The following is a 20,435-nucleotide window of genomic DNA, read 5'->3' on the forward strand; positions in this document are numbered from 1 at the left end:
GTTTAGTGCATTTTTTAAAAATATTGTTTCTTTAAAAACAGAACATCTGCAAATAATTTGTTTATCCACTTTCCGTAGAAATTAATTTAACTTAATACAACTTTGACATAGCATTGTAATATAATTTCCTGTGCTATTGAAGACAGAAACCACAATTAATAACAATCATTAATAAAGTTTCTTGATTTTTCTTCTACATATGTTAGAAAATACTCAAAGCAACGAATTACTTATCGGATTAAATCCATGGAAACTGCCTGTAGTTAGATCGAGATGATCGCCTTCTTAATAAACCTTTTGAAATATAGATAATTTAGAATTAAAGAATTCCAAAGTAAGCAAAAACTTTTTTTTTCCCTGCGCATGTACAATGTCTTGAGGTACATCAAAATATCAATTTAAGCTAATCATTCTAAAGTTTCATCAATTTTCTTAGTCCAATTTTCATTTTCTCCTTTAAACGTTTTTACTATCTCGTATGCATCTAAACACGTCAAGGTTGAAATCATTTTCTATACATTTGCACCAGTCTCATGCTGATTTAGTAACTTGTTGATTAATTGGGCTTGAATATGACAGCTAATTTCCATTCGTGCTGTTGTTTGGAGAAGTCTAACAGTTTTTTTGTTTTTCGTTTTTTTATGAACATATCCCTTTTTGAATTTACTTAAGAGTTTGGTATTTTTGTTAATTGATTTTAAAGACATTTAGAATGAAATGTGAAACAGGACTTCAATGACTTTGGTTTCAATAAAGGCTTTTGCGATATTCACCTAAATTTCTATAAAATGTTAACAGTAACTAAATAAAAGGCCATTAAAGCATTTATTAATGGCAATTGAGACAACTCTCAATCAAAGTCTCAATGTGCAAAAAGTAATTATAGGCCAAAGAACGGTCTTCAACACGACGCCTAGGTTCATACCGATCTGCAAGCTATAAAAGACTCCAAAATGAATAGAATACCACAATTCAAACAGGAAAAAACAAAGGTATAATATATATAAAGGACGAGAAACGATGAAACACACTTATGAATCACACAACCAAAAAACAACCACGGAACAACAGGCTCCTGATTAGGACAGGTAGATACACATGCAGCGGATTCAAATGTTTAAACAGACACCAACTTTAACCTTCACATGAAACAGTAGTGCAACATTACAACGACAAATTACATACTATATATTGTCAATTGAAACTCGATCAACTATTGAGAAATAAGTTCATGTGGTACTTGTCCTACCTTTTTTCATTTCAAAGTTTTGTACAATAAAGTAAATTTTATGATTCTTGTAATCGCTTATTGTTGGGTAATCTCAGATCCTTCTCGTACAAATCTGATTATACAAATTTCTACTAATGAATGTAGTTTTACTTATTGAACTCGATTGTTTTCGGTATAAATCTGAATTTTAATTTTACTTATAGATTTTAATATTCCAAATTGTACTAGGAGGATTCTGGATCGTACGGGATTTCCATTTGTACTGCCCACTATGATCATGTCCAAATCAAATTTTTGATTGTAGGTTATGGATTTTATTAAATATAGCATATGATATAACTGTCATATCGTTCAAGGCTAATTTTGATTCAAATTTCCATTTACTAAAATATGAAATCTTCTACTTATTTAAGAAACAGACATTATCACTTTTGTGCTTATTTCAGCATTATGTGAACTCACAAAGTAAAATCACTGCATTTCAAGCATACTAACATTATGTGATAGAGAAATGGCTAATAAAGAAAGGGAAAACTTTTACAGAGGATCTACACTTATAGTAGATAACACCAAGACATCATTTGTGGATCTTCTAGAACTCCATTTATCTAGGAACAACATATCGTTTGAAGATTTTATAACCCAACATCAACACCAAATCTTCCACTTGTGTTTCAATACTAAAAAATGCTGTCGTTGTTTCCAAGGATTTAATCTTCCAAACAACCGCATACTTTATTATCCACAGTTGGAAATACTTTTTGATAAGAATGCCAAGAAACCTGGACATAATTTGGGAAATAGAAGTGACTTTTGTTGTGCCAGAACAAAAACAGGCATAACGACAGATGTTCTTGATATAACGTTAACAAGATCTTTATTGGTGAACTTCTGTCATGATGTGTTTTGGTTCAGTTGTTTGACTCTACAATCACAATCACTCCCGGAATTCCTTAACAAAAACAAACATCACATTTATCATCTAAGGGAACCAAACATTCCATGCTGCCAATGTCCACCTGGTTTCATTTCCCCAGTGGCCGGCCCTTTGTTAGATCTTCAGTCATGGAAGGTTTTGTTTAACCTGCCCGAGCTACCCTGTCCACTTCATCGAATGGTACCCAGTGATTTTTCGTGCACCGTGTCAGCATCACAGGGTATTGCTGTAACAGATCTCGGTGATAAACTAACTAAAGTTCTTATAGAACAGTGCTGTCCACTTAGACAAACAATCGAAAGACTTATTCAAATAAGAAATAAGGTCCAAGGACATGCAAGTGATGGAAGAATATCAGAAGCTGATTACGGCGGATACAAACTGGACATTACATCAGGAATTATGGAAGTTGCTCAAGTTTGTAGAAATGAAGCCTTTACCAAGCATTCTCTCGCAGACGTAAGCAAACGTTCACTGGATGAAACCCTATGTATTCAGTACCAAAATATGTTGTTGGAGCAGATACAGAAGGAAAAACGATTAGAAGAGGTAATGTTGTAGATTTAAAATCGTTACACAAAATCAAGTTCAAACTATTAAGATTTTTAATTTTCAATAGCAAGGAATCTTTTTATTTCGTGGTTCTTTTTGGTAATTTTATAGGCTGTCCATTCATTATCAGGTACGATGGTAATTGTATTGTATCACGTTGCTTTCCCGTCTTCCCTTAAAATGTATCTTCAAACTTGGCGGTTGCGAAAGCACATTGATGAGTTAAAGATCGACCTCGGCTGAGTTTAAGTTGGTAATTCACGGAAAATATTTGTGTTTCTGCTCGCCGCCCAACACTGAAATTGTTAATTTCAGTCGAAATTTTGAAATAAAAATAAAAATGTTTTAAGAAAATTATTCAGTTGATTAATTGGAAGTTAACTAGAAGTATGCTTATACAATAAAATTACAGTATTCTCTTCTTTTATTCAACCTTCCTACAATTATTCTTTTATGATTTGCATATCTTCAAATACGTAAATAAGATTAGTCCGTTATTATTGTTTCCCTTGATATACACTTCGAAACACGATGTTGGCAAAATTTCTTTCGTAACTTTTCCCGAGCAAGTCACACGCATCGAACCCTGTGGTTCAAAGAAAGTTGAAATATTGAAACACAAAAAATTCAGAAATGCTGTTCCTTTTCATGTGGCTTGCACCTAGCTAATGCAAAAGGTACTTTGGATTTATCATGCATAAATACGAATTTAAGCAGAGTTCAAAATAAAACAAGTCAAATTTAACTGACCTTGATCTTGATTTTAAGGTTACCAAGCAAGGCCGTCATATCAAAATACCACATGTCGTTACTATGTATTGTTAATGATTCAGTTATTTACCAGATATCTTATTTTCAACAGGGCCGAAAACACATAGTCAATTTTACCTCACCGCTTCAAAAAAAGTTCCCTTTTAGGACAGATCGCGACTATGAATTTTGTGATAAATCTTATGTCGACATATATTACAATTTATGGGGTGTCGTGCACAAGCAAGAGCAAAAAAAAAAATATGACTTTGACCTTGACCCCAGTTTTTCCTTGGTGGACACAGGACCTCAAATCAAAAGATCCCAGGTCTCTATCACAAATGGTTTATGAATTACTATTACATGTTTCTTATCTTAAATACATAAAGGTAAATTACTTTCATGTGGTATCTGCAACGACAACCTGAGGATATAACCAATAAAATAGGATATAATATTCATGCGGTTGCAAAGAATAGGTGCAAACCAGAAAAGCAATGTTCAGGGAGATAACTCTTACAAAGAAAGTGTCGGTGAGGCGTGTCAGTTTCATAAGCATGTACTTTTCTATATTGCATAACAAAAATCTAAGAGACATCTTTTCAAACAACAATACAGCGCTAGAAAAAATTAGGTGAAAGAAAAAAATTTTTCAGAGAACAATTTAAGGTCTGTCCACCCCTAAATGCACTTATTTTGATATAGAAATATACTTTCTGGTGTCACACCAAGGCTCATTTGAAGCTGATTTCAAACAAAATATGGATTCTATACACTTTTGTTTCAAATGAGGAGATAATTTGCTACTTCTGGTTTGAACAATATTATAACATATATTATACGATAGGACACTTTTTCAATTCTTTTATAAAATTAATGCAAACAATGGCTATTTACGGTCTGCTCAATGTCTCTTTGTGTTAACTTTTTCAAGGTAACATGTCTTCCTCATTGATTTTTTTTTATATTCATGTCTCAGACATGGTTCATAATGTATCAATCCTAACTTAGGGTTTATTTACCATAATAGATAAAAAATAAAAAAAAAATAAAAATAAAAAAAATAAAGAAATGCGGTATCCATCCATGACTCAAAATCAGTACAAATATACAGCACATACAGGAAATCTAGGATTAACTTTTTGTATGCATTGTTTGTGTGTAAGGGATGTTTTAAATTTTTGAAATGTAGTTAAACCACCAGAAATATTGATTAACCCATATGCATGTTGATGTCTTCCGCATAGGTGAAATATTTCATAATTGGAATTGAAAAAAAAATTCCCGTGTATGCAATGCTTTATAATAATATTTTCAATTAGTTAATTTGTAAAAAGCGTGAATTTAAATGAAAAAAACGGATTGAACCAATTTAATGATACTCATCATGATGTAAGCCGTTGACATTCTGTAAAATTCTTTTTAGATTAAAACTACGTCCCATAGTAGGTTTTGTTAGTTTCTTTTTGACTGATGAGATTTAAATTATTATAAGCGTCGGTATCGTCAATCTTTTTGTTTACCCACCTAGTTTCGTTGAGTTTTGATTTCATGCTCTTTACATCTTCTTTTATTAATTCATGTATGCAAAGGAATTTGAACATCAATAACCTACTAACTGCCTCTCTGTCATTTTTGAGTCACGGCCTGTGTTCTCATTTCAGAAAATTGACGACATTGCAGTGCAAATACCCACACAGATAGAACTATCTCTCAACAATGCCTTACGCAATACCATACCAGACATGGTGGAACAATCTGTCCAATCAGCACTAAAAAAGATACATGAACCAAATTCAAAGCTGACAAGTGGTAATGTTCTAACAGCTACTAAGATGATATCTTCTTAAGAAATGATAGTGATCACATATTTTCGTTTTCGTTTGTCTTATTGTGTTTCTTAGTAAATTATTTATTTCAAGAAAAATTGGTGTATACTTATATAAGAATTCTAAATCTCATTTGAAATACATTTAATAACCATTTTAGCAAGTTGTTTAACATGGAGATACATCAATTGCTCTTTGGTAATATAGATAACATTTTTATATCTGATTTTTAAAGTTAGACAAAGGAGAAATCTTCTTCATATGTTCCCTATATGAAGGAGAGGATATACTGTGTTATCTATGTCTGTTCGTATGTCCGTTTGTACGTACGTCCTTTCGTCCTTTAAAAATTATAATGCATTTTTCTACATTTTCGTAAATTTAATATCCGACTATATACTAGACTGTGTGCTGCATTTTCAGATTCATTGCTCTGTATCTTCCTTTAACCGAATACTTATGTTCTCTAGCACATACACTGAGCACGTATGACAATTAAAACAATGTTTTTGGTCACCACTAAAAAGATTATACCGAGATTTGTCATCAGGTTTTATGCTCTACCATGTGATACGTTTTCAGATCCATTTCTCATCATCGTTTTGTTTACTGAATACTCACATTGTAACACACAATGGCTAAGGAATTGCAAACCAGAGCTACAAGAAAACATTTTTTTTCTAAAGAATGGATTTTTATATTCAATGCGTTTCAACTTCCTATTTACTGAATGTTTAAAGTAAGGTATATTAAATTGAACGAAAGTCCACTTTCTGGATGTTGTTATGAAATGAAAAGAAAAATAACAAAAAGTAAAAAAGCAAAAATACCGAAATACTAGGAAAATTCAAACGGAAAGTTTTTATCAATTGGTAAAAACCAAAAGCTCAAAAATATCAACCAATTGGAAAAGGATTGTCAAACTCCTGACTTTGACAGGCATTTCCTTAATATGTAGAAAATGGTGGATTGAACCTTGAGTTAAAGCTAGCTATACCTTTTACTTGTATGACAGTCGCATATAATTCCAGTATATTGACAACAATGTGTGATCAACATAAACCGACAGTATAGGTACAATTGTCAAACATTCGGGTAACAGTCAACATTGATGTATAATTTTAATCAGAATAAAAACAAAAAACTATTTCAACTAAAAACATCAAAATGAAATATAGACACATATGAACATAGTCTTCCAAAAATGTAATACGTTCCTACTTCATTTGTGGCTACTGATTTTCAACACTTTAAAGTCGATTACAAACTTAGGTAATAAACACATACTGACGGAATTGCATGGGGAGCGAGGCTGTCTTCGCTGACAGGGTAAACGCCTCCCTATTTGCCAACCGTGCAAGTTTACAATGAGTCTAATTCCACAATTGGGAATAGGACACAATCAGTAAACATGGTAAACTTACATCTCGGAATACTATTCTGTTATCAAATGGTCAGACATTTCGCTCGTGACCTGTCACTGACATATCGCATCGGTTAACTAATTCATAATGATGACAGTAAAACCTATGCAGCGTCTATGTCAGTCGTTTTTCCTCTTAAATTCAGTATGATCAGATTGTAAGTAAGAAACACCCTCCTTGTTAATGATGTCCGTATTGAGTGAACATGCATGAGTATAATGCATTAATTGAGAGTTACTGCTAAGAAAATTAAAGCGCAACTGACAATTAAAATATTGAAAACATGAATCGTTGTCGTAGACATTAAATAATTGTCATTTTGGACACTTTGGTTTTAGTTTCCATAGTAGGACAGTTTCATTTTTACAGCTCTTGGTGGACACCTCTATCCCCGAATGTATCACCAACTCAGTAGTCAATACTTCGGTACAGACATGATTTATAACAAACTTTTCTGAAATGGCAGTTTATAAGTTTTAGAATTATAAAAAAAACTAAGTTTTCGATTTCTCAGGCATAGTTGACATTTGAATGAGTTCGCCATTTATAGTGGTCCTTTATGGTCATATAACTATTCAACTGTTACGGTTCTTATACATCCTTGCCTTTCAAATATTCAGCTTAAAGAGTTCCTGGTGAAAGTAAATAAAAAAACCCGATTCAGACGCATATATTTTATAACGTGTTGTATTCATTTTTCAAAGCACCGGTTTGATACCTCTGCTTGTGGACAATCCTCGAGGTTAGCATCAGCGCAGTAGTCAATACTTTGGTATTCAAATGATTTATGAAAAATCTTTCTAAAATTGTCTGTTTATAAATTTGGAAGGTTTAACTCCTAGAGGCAAAGTTGACCTCATATGGATTTTTATGGACATTTTAATTGTAACTAGTTAAACATGTTAAAATACAATCTTTATCGATGAAAATTGTTATAAAATTCATAAGATTTTTTCTTCTTATGCTTCAGACAAACAGAGAAGTAAATCAAAACTTTTAGGTATGTATATAGAAAAACAGGTATTACAAAAAAATACCAAACCCCAATATATAAGGAAACGTTTAAACGGACTCCCCTCATGAGGTTTGCTAGACAACATGTACAAGGTTTATAACAGAAAATTTAGCTATGTAATTAAGTTAACGTTAAATTTGAATAGTCTGTTGGAAGATATCAAAGGAATATTCAACCCAATAGTTGGAAACAAGATGACAACGTCATGGCAAAAACAAAAACGTTAAACGACCAAAAAAGAAAAACTACCGTACACAAAACAAAGCATAGATGACTAGATCATAAAAGATTGAGCAACACAAACCCATCAATAAGGTGGAGATGACTTTAGGTGCTCTGCAAAGGTGGAACAAAAACTACACAATTTTCTAGTGTTATACAAATATATATATATGTTTGACTTTTTTTATTGTATAAAATTCAAGATTTAGTAAAAGTTTAATCTAACGAGACTCAAAGATGATTCATTTCACATCAGAATCTGACTGACGAAGGATATCTGTTTTCCGAAATATTTATAAATAATTACATTTATAGTTACCTTTTTTTGTATTTGGAGTTGTTGTGTACACTTTTTTAGGCGTTTATATATATATATATATATATATATATATATATATATATATATATATATATATATATATCTAGTGTCTAAATATAGCAACAATCAACATTCAATATATCTTTGCGTGGATAAGTTTAAAAATAAACTGATGCAGTTACTATTTTAAATGTAACTTATTCAAGATGATAAATGTTATAAAGATAATTGTTATAATTATCGATTTTGATTTTAAACTGTTATCTGAAGAATCTTTTTTTGAACTGAAAGGGGTTACAATGAGCAGAGTCTTTTTTCTAAAAATAATCAATTAAGAAATGCTGATTGAGAGTGGCTCGATGAACGTCCATTGATAAATATTTCATGCATTTTCTGAATGAGTGTATTACAAAGCATGAAATAACTCCCCTGTGATTGATAGTATGTTTAATCTAGTCAGAAATTTTGCGTTGCAAGTGTTTTTGAAAAACAGTTTCTTGGAAATCCCCCTACAAGCGACACCAAATTAAAAGGTCAACATTACAACCAGCTGGCAACATAAAAAAGAAACAAAAAGAAAACCCCACTCCACGCGTTCTCAAACTTATCGAGGAGATTTACTGCCAAAACATCAGAAGCAAACCAGGGCCATAATTTAAAACCCCAGTTAACCTTTATGGATAAGTCGTTAATAAGTGCCTGTAACTTTTTTTAAAGTCTTTAAGTAATCATGTAAAAGTTAAAAGGCTATGGATACAAATATACTTATGGTATTTATAATCAGTAAATAATGGTTTGTAGGAATAAGAAAATAAAAAATGCACCTTTTTTGTAGAAGATACATTAACATTGATTAAGTGTTACTCATCAGAAGACACATTTGTTGAATCAAATGTAATAGCCATTGCCCTAAATGTGCTAGAGGATAAAGGCGTAATAGTGCTCACTGGAACAGCAGGAACTGGTAAATCCCGTAATAGTTTAGAAATACTACGTAGGTTTTCGGCTGCTCATGACGGGTACTGTGGAATTAAATTAAATAACATTTCCGAATGGATTGAAATTATCAATGACAAAGATTGTTTAATTGTATTACTTGGTGATGTATTTGGGAGGACTAATTGCATTTTCAATGCAGAAGAAGAAAAGGTTTTTGATAATATATACTCGATGGTTGCCAAAGGTTGTGTAAAGGTTATATGTACAATGCGAAACACCATTCAATCGGACAACCAAGTTTCTGATATCATAGATAGGAATCGAATATTTAAACAGTCGAGATTTATTGATTTAAGTTTGGTAGAACATAATTTAAACAGGGAACAAAGGAGGGAATGTCTGATAAAATACTGTAAGCTGAATAATATATGTGTATCAGACACAAAACAATTCTATGGTGACAAAGAAGTTGTAGATCCGTTGATGCCTATCTATCTAAGCGAACAGGATATATATGAAATATCTAAAATAGATATTAACCCGCTGATGGGTTATCCTGAATCATGCTTCCTTTTTGCGTCAAATAAAAAATTTACTCGTCTAGGCGTTGGATTTTTCAAACACCCTACAAAATCTCTTTGTAATGAGTTAGAAAGCCTACGACATGTTGGAAATACTAATCAAAAGGAAGCTTTGCAGTACGCTATTTTAGTATACATGGCCTTAAACGAAGACTGTTTGGACCTTCATGACATAAACATACAAAAATTTAACAAAGTACACGAATTATTATATCATAAAAAGGAATTTACTACAAAATATATTCGCCGTGGATTAGGACAGCTGACCATGAGGTATCTAAGGATAAATCCTAATGGTACATATTCATTCCAACATCGTAGCATATTTGAAGGAGTTTTGTTGTCTTATAATGATATTGATACCGAATCGTTAATACCTTTATTTCATATCGATTTTATCTTTGAAATGTGTCGGCTTGATACATTCAGTCTACCATCTGGAGTGGAAAATGAAGTAACCATGTTATTTGATAAAGGCATGTATAAAATGTTGGCCAAAAAAATTATCACTGAATTAAGGAAAAACGATTCAAAAGAATCATTCATGGAAAAACTCTGCTCATCTAGAATTATACGAAATGCAGACGAATATTTCATTGACGAGCTTTACAAAGAATATAATTTAACCAAATGCGCCATTTCCTGTACAGTAAGTTATTTGGATTTGGATAAAGAGTATGAAAGATATGCGTGTAGATATGATAAAATTTACACTCCATCTAAGAGGACATCCGTATCATTTCTTACACGTTTGTTAAAATATTCGATAAAATATGTAGACAATGATGATGCAATGCGCCATATTCTTAAATTAATGCAACATGGTGTGGATGTACAGAAAAATATTTACATAAACGAAAGTCACGAAATTTGTTTTACTGAAGCTATGTTACAATCATGTGCATACTTAAATAAACCAAGATTACACATGTTATGGACTTTCATGTTGAGAAACGAGATACAATTTGATAGAGAAACGATACTTCATTTTAGGTTTGGTTCCAATAGAAAATTGAAAGTTTTAGCATTAAAACTGTTATCGTCTACTGTGGGAACATCTCGGCTTATTAACAGCAACGATATATTAGCAAAGGCTATTGGAATGAATAACACGGATTTAATTAAAACTATTTTTAGACAACAAGACCCTTCTAAAATCGACATTCCGTTAGCTTTGTACAATGCTTGTGCAGATGGAGCCGTATCCATTGTCCAGTGGTTTATCAGAAACTTTCAAACAGAAGAATTTGACATTGGAAAGGCGCTTCTTGTATCATCGCAGGGTTTCATCGATTCTCCCGTTGCAAGTAGATCATATCATTATGCTAGGATAAATGACACTCGAAATGTAGTCGTATTTTTGTTGAAGCATTTTAGGGCTAAAATAAACAATTTAGACACTGTAATGCACATAGCATTGTCTCTTTCTCGGTTTAATATATGCAAAATTTTGATGGAACAAACATCAGATTATTTTGATGCGAAAGCAATATTGAAACAAATATCAGATAATGAACAATGTTATACAAATAGTCAATGTTTGACATTTGTTAAGTATCTTGTATCTGTGTATTCATGTTTAAATGTAGATGTTCTATTGGAAATGGCTACACATAATAAGAGTTTTGAAATGGTCAGGTGGATTATGAGTATAACAGATAATGAAATATTTTATATTGCATGGAGAAAACACAAGTGGATACACAAAGAAATTTGTGCATTGCAATTAATACATGATACTGAATTTTACAAGACTTTAGATGAAACTTCAATAATAAATGAAGAGTTAAGATACGGAAGCAATAAATGCTTACGGTTTTTGTTCGACAATTACGATGTGCGTAGAGCTGAAAATGTAATCGTTGAAAGGGTATGCGCATATGGTGATACGAATCTATTGCAGAAGATATTTAGAATTTTCAGCAATTTAACCGTAAATCACGCCATGAGCATCGCAGTTAGAAAAAAGAATTTAGAAGTAGTTCAATGGCTATGTTCAAACTTTGATGTTAAATCACTGAATTTTGAATCTATTATAAAAGAAGCGGTCTCTGTTGATGCAATCTCAATAGTAAGATACTTCACCGAGATAATAGATAGAAGATATTTCCATTCAAAGGACATTCTTTTGGCTATTGATAACTATACAATAACTTCTTATTTTAAACGAACATTAAATAAAGAAGATGACCGTATAGTCATATTTAAATGGTTCCTTCAAGATACGAACAATAGATATAGAATAAATGAAATCTTGAAGTTGACTCGTATGAAAAACAAGAAATATACGCAAATACTATTTCAGAATTGCAACACCGAGTTTTTACATTTAAATATAGCTTTAACAGCTGTAATAAGGTCAAAAGATTTCGATTCGGTCAAGATTTTATTAAATAATCATGACGCTACCACCTTTGATATGCATTTGATTATGGAACATATCTGGACATCATTTGACGACAAAAGTCATGCTGGTGAAAGAACTAAATGGTTGCTAGGAAAATTTGATCCAATTTTGTTTGATATAACATACATATTGAAAATGACATGTCACGATGACAATTTGTCATTCTTTCGGTGGTTGTATCGCTCATATGGATTATCAAATCTATCATTCGAATCATTAGTTATACATGCATGCAAACATGGTGCCATTCGCATACTTCAATGGATATTTGAAAGGACTTCGCATGCAATAGACCACAGAAAAGTTTTACGTGATGCTGTTTCTTTACCTACGTCAACTGTTATATTCTTTATTCAAAATTTTGAACTAGATAAATCTGACATTGAACAGATATGCACACTACAATGGCGAGACGAGAAACGTCGCTTAGAGTTTAAATTATGCATTTTTGAAACGTATGGACTTGATTTAATCGACGTGAAATCAGTTTTTGATAGTGTTTGTCTATTCAGTCCAGTACAGGAAGTTAATTGGTTTATGAACAAAGTTGAGAATAGTCTTTTTGATTTCAATTCAGCCATTAAGGAAGCACTACGAGGAAACAGTGATGAAACGTTTACGATTTTATTTGAATTCGTAAAAGTTGATGACAAACACGAAGTCGATATGATTTTTACTGAAGCTTGCCGCTATGGTAATTTGCTACCAGTAGAATTCCTCCATACTAATTATGGCGATTATCTGAGCATACCAGTAGCCATCAAAGCACTTTGTCAAAATCAAAGAATAACACAGAAGCATTTTGATGTATTTAAATTTCTTATTAGATTTTCTTCGCCGAGTATGCTCGACTGTCAATTGCTAATGAATTGGGCATGTGAATCTCACAACATAGAATCTATTCGTTTGTTATTAGAATTCTTTGATCCAGATATATTTGAAGTACGTTCAGCAATATGCCATGCATTTTATTACTTGGTGACAGAGGAAAGAAAAATGATATGTATTGCAATAATATTGGAATTGTTAAGACGATGTCATTGTGCTTCGTCAGATATACAAGCTGTTATGGAAACAGTATGCAATAACAACATGTCATTTTTCATGAAAGTATTAGTTTTGAAATTTGGTTGGAGTTCTTTTGATGTCGAGAGAATTATGAGTATTGCGTTGAATCCATTGAAATGCGATATATTTGAATTTGCTTTTCTGCAATCTCAAATTGATTTACAGAGTGTGTTCGTAAGTGCGTGTGAAAAGGGTGATGATGAAGCATTAGAAATAATCCACCAGATCCTTTTTAGACTAAATGTTGTTGACATTAACAGAACGATACATGCAATCTTGGATGTTACAAATCGACAAGAGTTCATAATTAAAGTAATTAAGATGTTGTTAAATTATCGTGAGTATACTGACAACAAACCAACCGACATTATGTCAGTTATAAGAAAAAGCTATACTTCTTTTCCCCAAGCTAGTTTATCGAAGACTAATAATTTAGTTTTATGGATTCATGATAATTGCATGTATTCTCTGATTGATATGCCAGAGATAATGCTTGAGATATGTAGAAGTGGTGATATTCATAGTATTAAATATTTGTTGAATACATGGAACTACAGAAATCTTATAAACACATCGTGTATACAAACTGCATTTTCCGGTGGGTCAATTGAATTGATAGAAATGATGATAAATGATTTTCCTGACATACCTTTTGACAAGAAGGTCGCTATGAATAATGCATCTTTGAGTGGAGATATTTCAGTTGTGCAATGGCTATTTTATAAATATTCAGTTCGGCCAAATCGGTTTCAATTCTTAGAACCTATCTTAGATTTGAAATTAGCACTATCTACGTTTGACTTAAATTCAGCTATGCGGAATGCCTGTAGAAACGGTAAAAAGGACTTCGTGCAATGGCTGCTTCAAATATATTCTTATGAAACGTTTGACATGAAATCATGTTTAAATGAAGCGAGTGCTAGTGGAGAAACTGATTTAGTACAATGGATGCTAGCAGTATATGATAACGACATTTTCGATATAGAAACTTCTTTTAATACTGCGTGTAAAAATGGAAAATTTAGAGTCCTTGAATTCTTAATTGAAAAATTTGGCAAAGCTGCTTTTGATATAGATACTGTAACTACAGAAGCATGCGGAAGCGGAAACATTGTGCTCGTAGAATGGATTCATAAAACATTTGATCGCAAATTATATAATATAAAATCTGCCATGTTGATGGCATGCGTAAATAACAGAAGTGATGTTGTTCGTTGGATACTTAAGACATTTGACCATAGTTACTTTAATATGCAAATGGCGACAATCGTTGCCAATGAGTGGGGTAGAATTGAACTTCTTTAAAAAACCAATGTTCATACATTTTAAAGTAAATGACACACACATTTGTTTAACGTTCAAAAGCGAAATCATAACATAAAAGAGATTCAGACATTTATTGCACACGTAGTGTGTATTCAATATAATCTACAAACCGACAGTATGTCAAACTTTATAATTTACTTGCTTTGCACTAAAATATAAAGATTATTTTGAAGATTTTTTTTCTTAATAAATCATTTTGTAGGCGTCTATGTAATTGCAATAAACAGTAAGTGTTATCTGGGTTCATTTCTGAACAGGTTATAAAACTGCTATAATATGGACACTGTAGTATGGGAATGCCTATAAAAAAAAACAAGATGACATTTGTTTTTCTTCGTTTGATGTGTTTCAGCTTTTGATTTTGACATTTGATTACGGACTTTTCGTTTTGAATTTGAGTTTGGTATTTTTGTTATTTTAGCTTTTTAGCTTTTGCTTTCACAGTGATGTCACAAGCATGTCGCAGTAGATCAAATGAGGGATCCAAAGGTGGTCTGTTGCAAGGGAAAGACAACTGTCCCTATCTTATCCAACCTCGTTATCCATTGGAAGTCCAAATTTCTCAAACCTTCACCTGAGATGGCCTCCAATGCAGGATCTTCATATTTGTCTTTGTAAATTGTTACTTTTGTGTTGTCTATTTTTGGTGGTGTCCATTGGAAGTGGTTTTGTGGTTTGGTGCTTGTACATACCGTCATTATGTTGTTGTGCTATGGTAAATTTCTTTTCTTTCGTTTTTGTTGATTTGGTTTTTTTTTTTAGTTTTTTGTTGTTGACTTAATGTGTCTTTTTGTTTTTGTTCGCCATGTAAACAATTTAAGCAACTTTCATGCGGGTTAGGCATTATGCTGGCTTTAAAATCAGTTAAAGTTTAATATTTTCGACATCCGTTGATGCCTTTGCCGAGTCGGGAGTTTAGCAGTTGTTGTCCAATTGTTTGATGTGTTTTGGCTTTTGGATTTGTCATTTGATATAATTAGGGACTTTCTGTTTTTAGAGGTCGTTGTTTTTTTTTGTTTTTTTTTTGTATATATTGCTAATGTATTCCGTCCTGATTAAATCTGACATATTCACATCTGCATGGACATACACTTGAACACCAATCAATAACTTTCAAAATCGTTGACCTATACTTGGCCTACATCCAGGTCATTTGGTCTCTAGTGGATGGTTTACAATAGACTCATTGGTGACGCTTGAATAAAAAAAGTTGAAAAGGCCAAATAAAGTACGAAGTTGAAGATCATTGAGGACCAGATATGCCAAATACATTTTTAAAATACCACCCTTTGAATAGCCTAACAAGAAGTTAGCTACTCTCAGTTAACCACGTGATCACATTAAAGTCACAAACACATCTATAAGTAAGTGTTCTCATTTACATCTGTCTTTACTATTACAGAAATTGCTGTTTGAAATCCTTACCCTGTAGCTGTTAGAATATACTGAAGAAATTGTACGAATGATAAACGCAGCAATTTGTTTTTATCTGAATACAAAGACAATACGACAACACCTATAGTCAAGCCTTTGTTATTCCATTAATAAGAAGTTGATATTTAATACTTTTTATTTTATCACAGCATTGTTTGAATACATATGTACATAATATTGCTACAAAACTCATTCCTGGAATGTATGTACAAACAAAAATACCATTGAAAATAAAAGACAGTATTACACAATGTACTGTAACAGATAACCTTTTTGTGTCGTTGTTAAGATTTCTTTCTATTCGTTTTTTGAACCTATTTCTATAGTTTCTACAGGAGTTATACCGGCCTCGATTTCGTTTAATTTCCCCATTATATTTATTCGGAAAACTCTTCGCGTCTAAATATTTATTATCATAATCATTAATAGTTATCCCATAAGGACGCGGTGTGTCAGTGTAAGATCACCCCGATGGCCGGAGGCCAGAGGGTGATCTGACACTGACACACCAAGTCCGAATGGGATAACTATTTTACATCCCAGCTGTTTTAGATTAGACGGAAAACCATTTACAATTCATAAAATCTAGTTTAGAATGCCACACGACCATTATAATATACTTTATATATTACTATATGATGTATACCCTTAATGACCCTCAAACACGATGAGTAGATATCAAATAATGTCAACTCGCCCAACTTGCCAATCGGCCCACACTATATCGCCACTTTATAAAAAAAAATCGCCCTACTCTTGTTTACCGACTCGCCCCACTTTTGAAAAAGTGTAAAATCAAATTGAACAATCAGTCTGAAAACTCACTTATTCATGTTATTAACGAAAAAGGTTTAAACCCCACTGAATAAAGGTTTGACAACTCGCCCCACTTATAAAAAGATCTTGCTTCCTTTAAGTATGTCAACTTACTATTATTTCGTATCCAGTCGTCCTGATTTAGTGGTATGTGTCGTGGCTTGATATGCTAAAGGTCTTGAGTTCGAATCCCAGCATATACACTGGATTTTTTCTACGTGAATTTTGATAGATAGTCTATTCCGTATAATTAATTATAAGTTTTATAGTGGATTTGACATTCCCGCCAAAATGTTACAGAACAAAGGAAAGCATGCATAACAAAGAAACTCAAACTGGGGTGATCTGGTAGGGGTGATCCGGCTCAGATCACCCCTGTTAGAACAAAGGAGCTGGGATGTAAATGCAGAGTTTAATGTCTCGATTGGATATGGCGGGAAATTAAAGTAAACAAAATCTAACAATAAGTTTTTTTTTCAAAATTACACAAATTGGTTAGATAATATTTAAATGAAAATACAATTAGAAAAGTATAAATCCTATACTATTAATGCTTCTGTAACGAGGGGTTTATAAAAAGGCTGTGAATTGAAGAATTTCAAGGCTCGTTATAATCTGTAATATAACATTTGTCATTCGTTTAAAGTAAGGATAGTAAAATTTCGTCACGTAATTTTACCGTTTGACACAGGGCCATATATATATAGTCATAAACTTATTTTTAGCTCCGAGTTTTTTTTTAAAACTTTTCAGAAAAAATGTATTTTTAAAATGCAGGATAACAGTACAATTTTTTTTGATAAAACAGTTTTTTAAATATTTTTTTTGCCATTTTTATTTAAAACGCGAGGCAAGAATGAGATAAATGTCGAGTTGCGCAGATTACAGACAATCTTTAAAAACTTTTTTTCGAATGATTTGCAAAAAGATTTTTTTTTTATGACGTTACAATAGGAAATTAAGAAGACAGCAAGAAAATTCTACGTCATTATCAATTTACCAACCAATGAAGAACTTGGATCACACAAACCACACGTTGATAACTGTAAATAAAAATATTCAACAGGTCGGGAAAAGTATAAATCGTTTAAGAATCAGTGAAATATATCTATCTGTTGTGAGGAATATTTCAGCATACAAAGAACATAACAATATTATTCTTTATTTCGCCTTTTCAGAATCTAAAGGATTATGGGTAATCTCATTGTTTGTACACCAAAATAAAAAATAACCTTACGTCATTAGTTTCTCCATTTAGAACGTTTTAAATCAATTACAACGTTTTGGTGTACGTTTTTATATTATTAGACAAAGGTGAAGAAAAACTTAAACTTTTCAACGAAAAAAATGCCTTGGTTAGCGCTTTTGTATGTATACAAAAGAAAACATATTGGACGGTTAGACTGAATACACTAATCAAATATTTTATGTACACATTTCAAATGTTCCAGTCGTTCTCTTTAGTGTAAATAAACAGTTGTCTTTGAGACAAAACATGAATTCATAATAGAGACTATGAATATACGATACATGTACTGTAAACCATCTGATTTCGATGATAATTATATTTATAGATTATCGTTGATCATCTCAACAAGATTGATTTTCACGCTATAGCCGGTTCGGCGAAATGTGACAAAAGCAATCGATTTGAGATGACCAATGATAATCTGTTTATCGCTAGTTACCTATGGCCACGTTGTTAATTTTATTGACAACGGGAAAGTGCGCCCTTTGTTTCTAGCGAAATTATTGCATATCACTCTACTGTGTTGAGAAAGGAAATTGTCAGTCAGTAAGATCAAAGGAAAATTTCGTAAAAGAGCGATAACTCGCGTTATAAGCCCTTTCTATCCCACTTCAATTTTGCGATTTTTAAAATTTACTTGATGTTGGTTTTATACAAAAAATATCTAAGTTTTACAGATTTGCGTTATTTTTCTTCTCGAAAAAGTAGCGATCTATTATGATAAGTCGTTAGCCAAGTTTCATTTATTTACAGTACTAGATTTAGTGAATGATTTCCTTACAGTATACATAATAGCAGGTAGCAATACTCAATTAGCGAACAGAAATGTAACACGACAAGGTATGCCAGGCCGGGAAATTCAAAAACTTTAGGAACGATTTCATATCATATAAGAATTAGACAAGCCTCGTCAGAGAATGGTAAACAAAAATATGTTGTCTTGAGTTTTCTTTATCATGTGTTCTTTCCTGTTGTCATTACTTATATGTCACATTCAAATGGCCATGCGTAAATGAATTGACGTCTACTTGAAGTTAGTCTGTGATTCGATGAAATGACGTCTGATCGAGTAAAGTTAAGCCATGAGTTGATGAGTTGTCGTCTTTATGGATTCGATGAGTTAACGAGTAATCTATTCACGTCGGAGTACAGTCAATTGTATGATTATCAGTTAATCGAGACCAACATAAAGACTCTTACAGAATACGGAACTTGAATATGTGATTGTTGTTGACGGTTTGTCGATATGGAAATGGTATTTCGAGTTGATATCTGTCAATGTAAAAACAAAACGCTAACTATGTTTTTCTTCATCAAAGTTGACAGAATTGTCGTTCCAATTAGAGGGAACATATCACATACATATCAAGGTTTGCCGAGAAAAGCTGCTAATGCAGAAATGTTTGTGTGCTTTGATATTGCGAATTTTGAAAAATGCGAGATTAATGATTTGGATTTTGAAAACAATTAGCATACAAATATACACAGATATAACATGTATAAGAAGATGTGGTATGAGTGCCAATGAGATACTCTCCATCTATATATGTCAGAATAATCACACCGTAGCATATTCGCATTAATAAAACCTCACAATATTTTTTCGAATTAACAGCAAGCCATTTAAACCTATCCATGACATGGTTTGTAGTGTTCTATCAAGTTCACTGGCAATTTTGCTTCCTTTGATATTATGACATGTTTTGTAATATTCTATCAAGTTCGCTGGCATTTTTAATCAGCCTGGCTCCCTTTGGTTTCGTTGTTTTCTCTGGTTTGGCTGGAATACTTTCTCTTGTGACTTTTGGCTTGTGTCCAAGTAAATTTAAAATAGCATCTACAGTTTGAAATAGTTCGTTTTCAAAATTGTTCATTCGACTGAAAAAAGAAATGAAATGAAGATAAAACTAATAGAGTTCATCAAACACATTTGATTCTATATACGTGTGTACTTAATGGATACATAGAAATGTATTACAATTAAGTTAACAATGGGAACTGCTAACCTTCCAGGAGAACCTGTGTTCCCAACCCTCGTTTTGGTAGAATTGTGTTCCTCGATCGTTAGTTTTTCCAATGATGAGTTGTCGACTGTTATATAAAATGCAACACATAACTGCAAAGTTTCTTACTCGAATAAGGACATTTTTGACTATTTTATTTACTATGTCTGTTTAGTTCACGCATCATTGTAAATATAACGGAATTTGATGAGAGGTTTGGCGCTTTTAAACCACGTTTACTCCACCATTTTCTACATTTGAAAATGCCTGTACCAAATCAGGAATATGACAGTTCTTGTCCATTCGTTTTTGATGTGTTTTGTCATTAGATTT

At 32.3% G+C, this 20,435-nt stretch overlaps 2 protein-coding genes across 3 annotated transcripts in view; one reads left to right on the plus strand and one right to left on the minus strand.

The window, feature by feature from the left end:
- Positions 1-1,653: 1,653 nt before the first annotated feature.
- On the plus strand, positions 1,654-14,772 carry LOC139496179 (uncharacterized). Its single transcript, XM_071284648.1, has 4 exons — positions 1,654-2,717; positions 5,135-5,282; positions 7,694-7,723; positions 9,115-14,772. Exons 1-4 carry the CDS (start codon positions 1,743-1,745, stop codon positions 14,577-14,579), a joined length of 6,618 nt encoding a protein of 2,205 aa, XP_071140749.1. The 5' UTR covers positions 1,654-1,742; the 3' UTR covers positions 14,580-14,772.
- Positions 14,773-19,154: 4,382 nt separating this feature from the next.
- Positions 19,155-20,435, minus strand: part of LOC139496181 (voltage-gated inwardly rectifying potassium channel KCNH7-like) — a 151,936-nt gene continuing 150,655 nt past the window's right edge. For both annotated transcript variants that reach the window (XM_071284649.1, XM_071284650.1), the window contains exon 12: positions 19,155-19,977. In XM_071284649.1, the coding sequence (XP_071140750.1) occupies positions 19,791-19,977 (187 nt within the window). In that variant the 3' untranslated portion in view covers positions 19,155-19,790. The remainder of the gene's footprint in view (positions 19,978-20,435) is intronic.

The sequence above is a fragment of the Mytilus edulis genome, chromosome 11 (assembly GCF_963676685.1).
Source record: "Mytilus edulis chromosome 11, xbMytEdul2.2, whole genome shotgun sequence".
Classification (NCBI taxonomy): domain Eukaryota; kingdom Metazoa; phylum Mollusca; class Bivalvia; order Mytilida; family Mytilidae; genus Mytilus; species Mytilus edulis.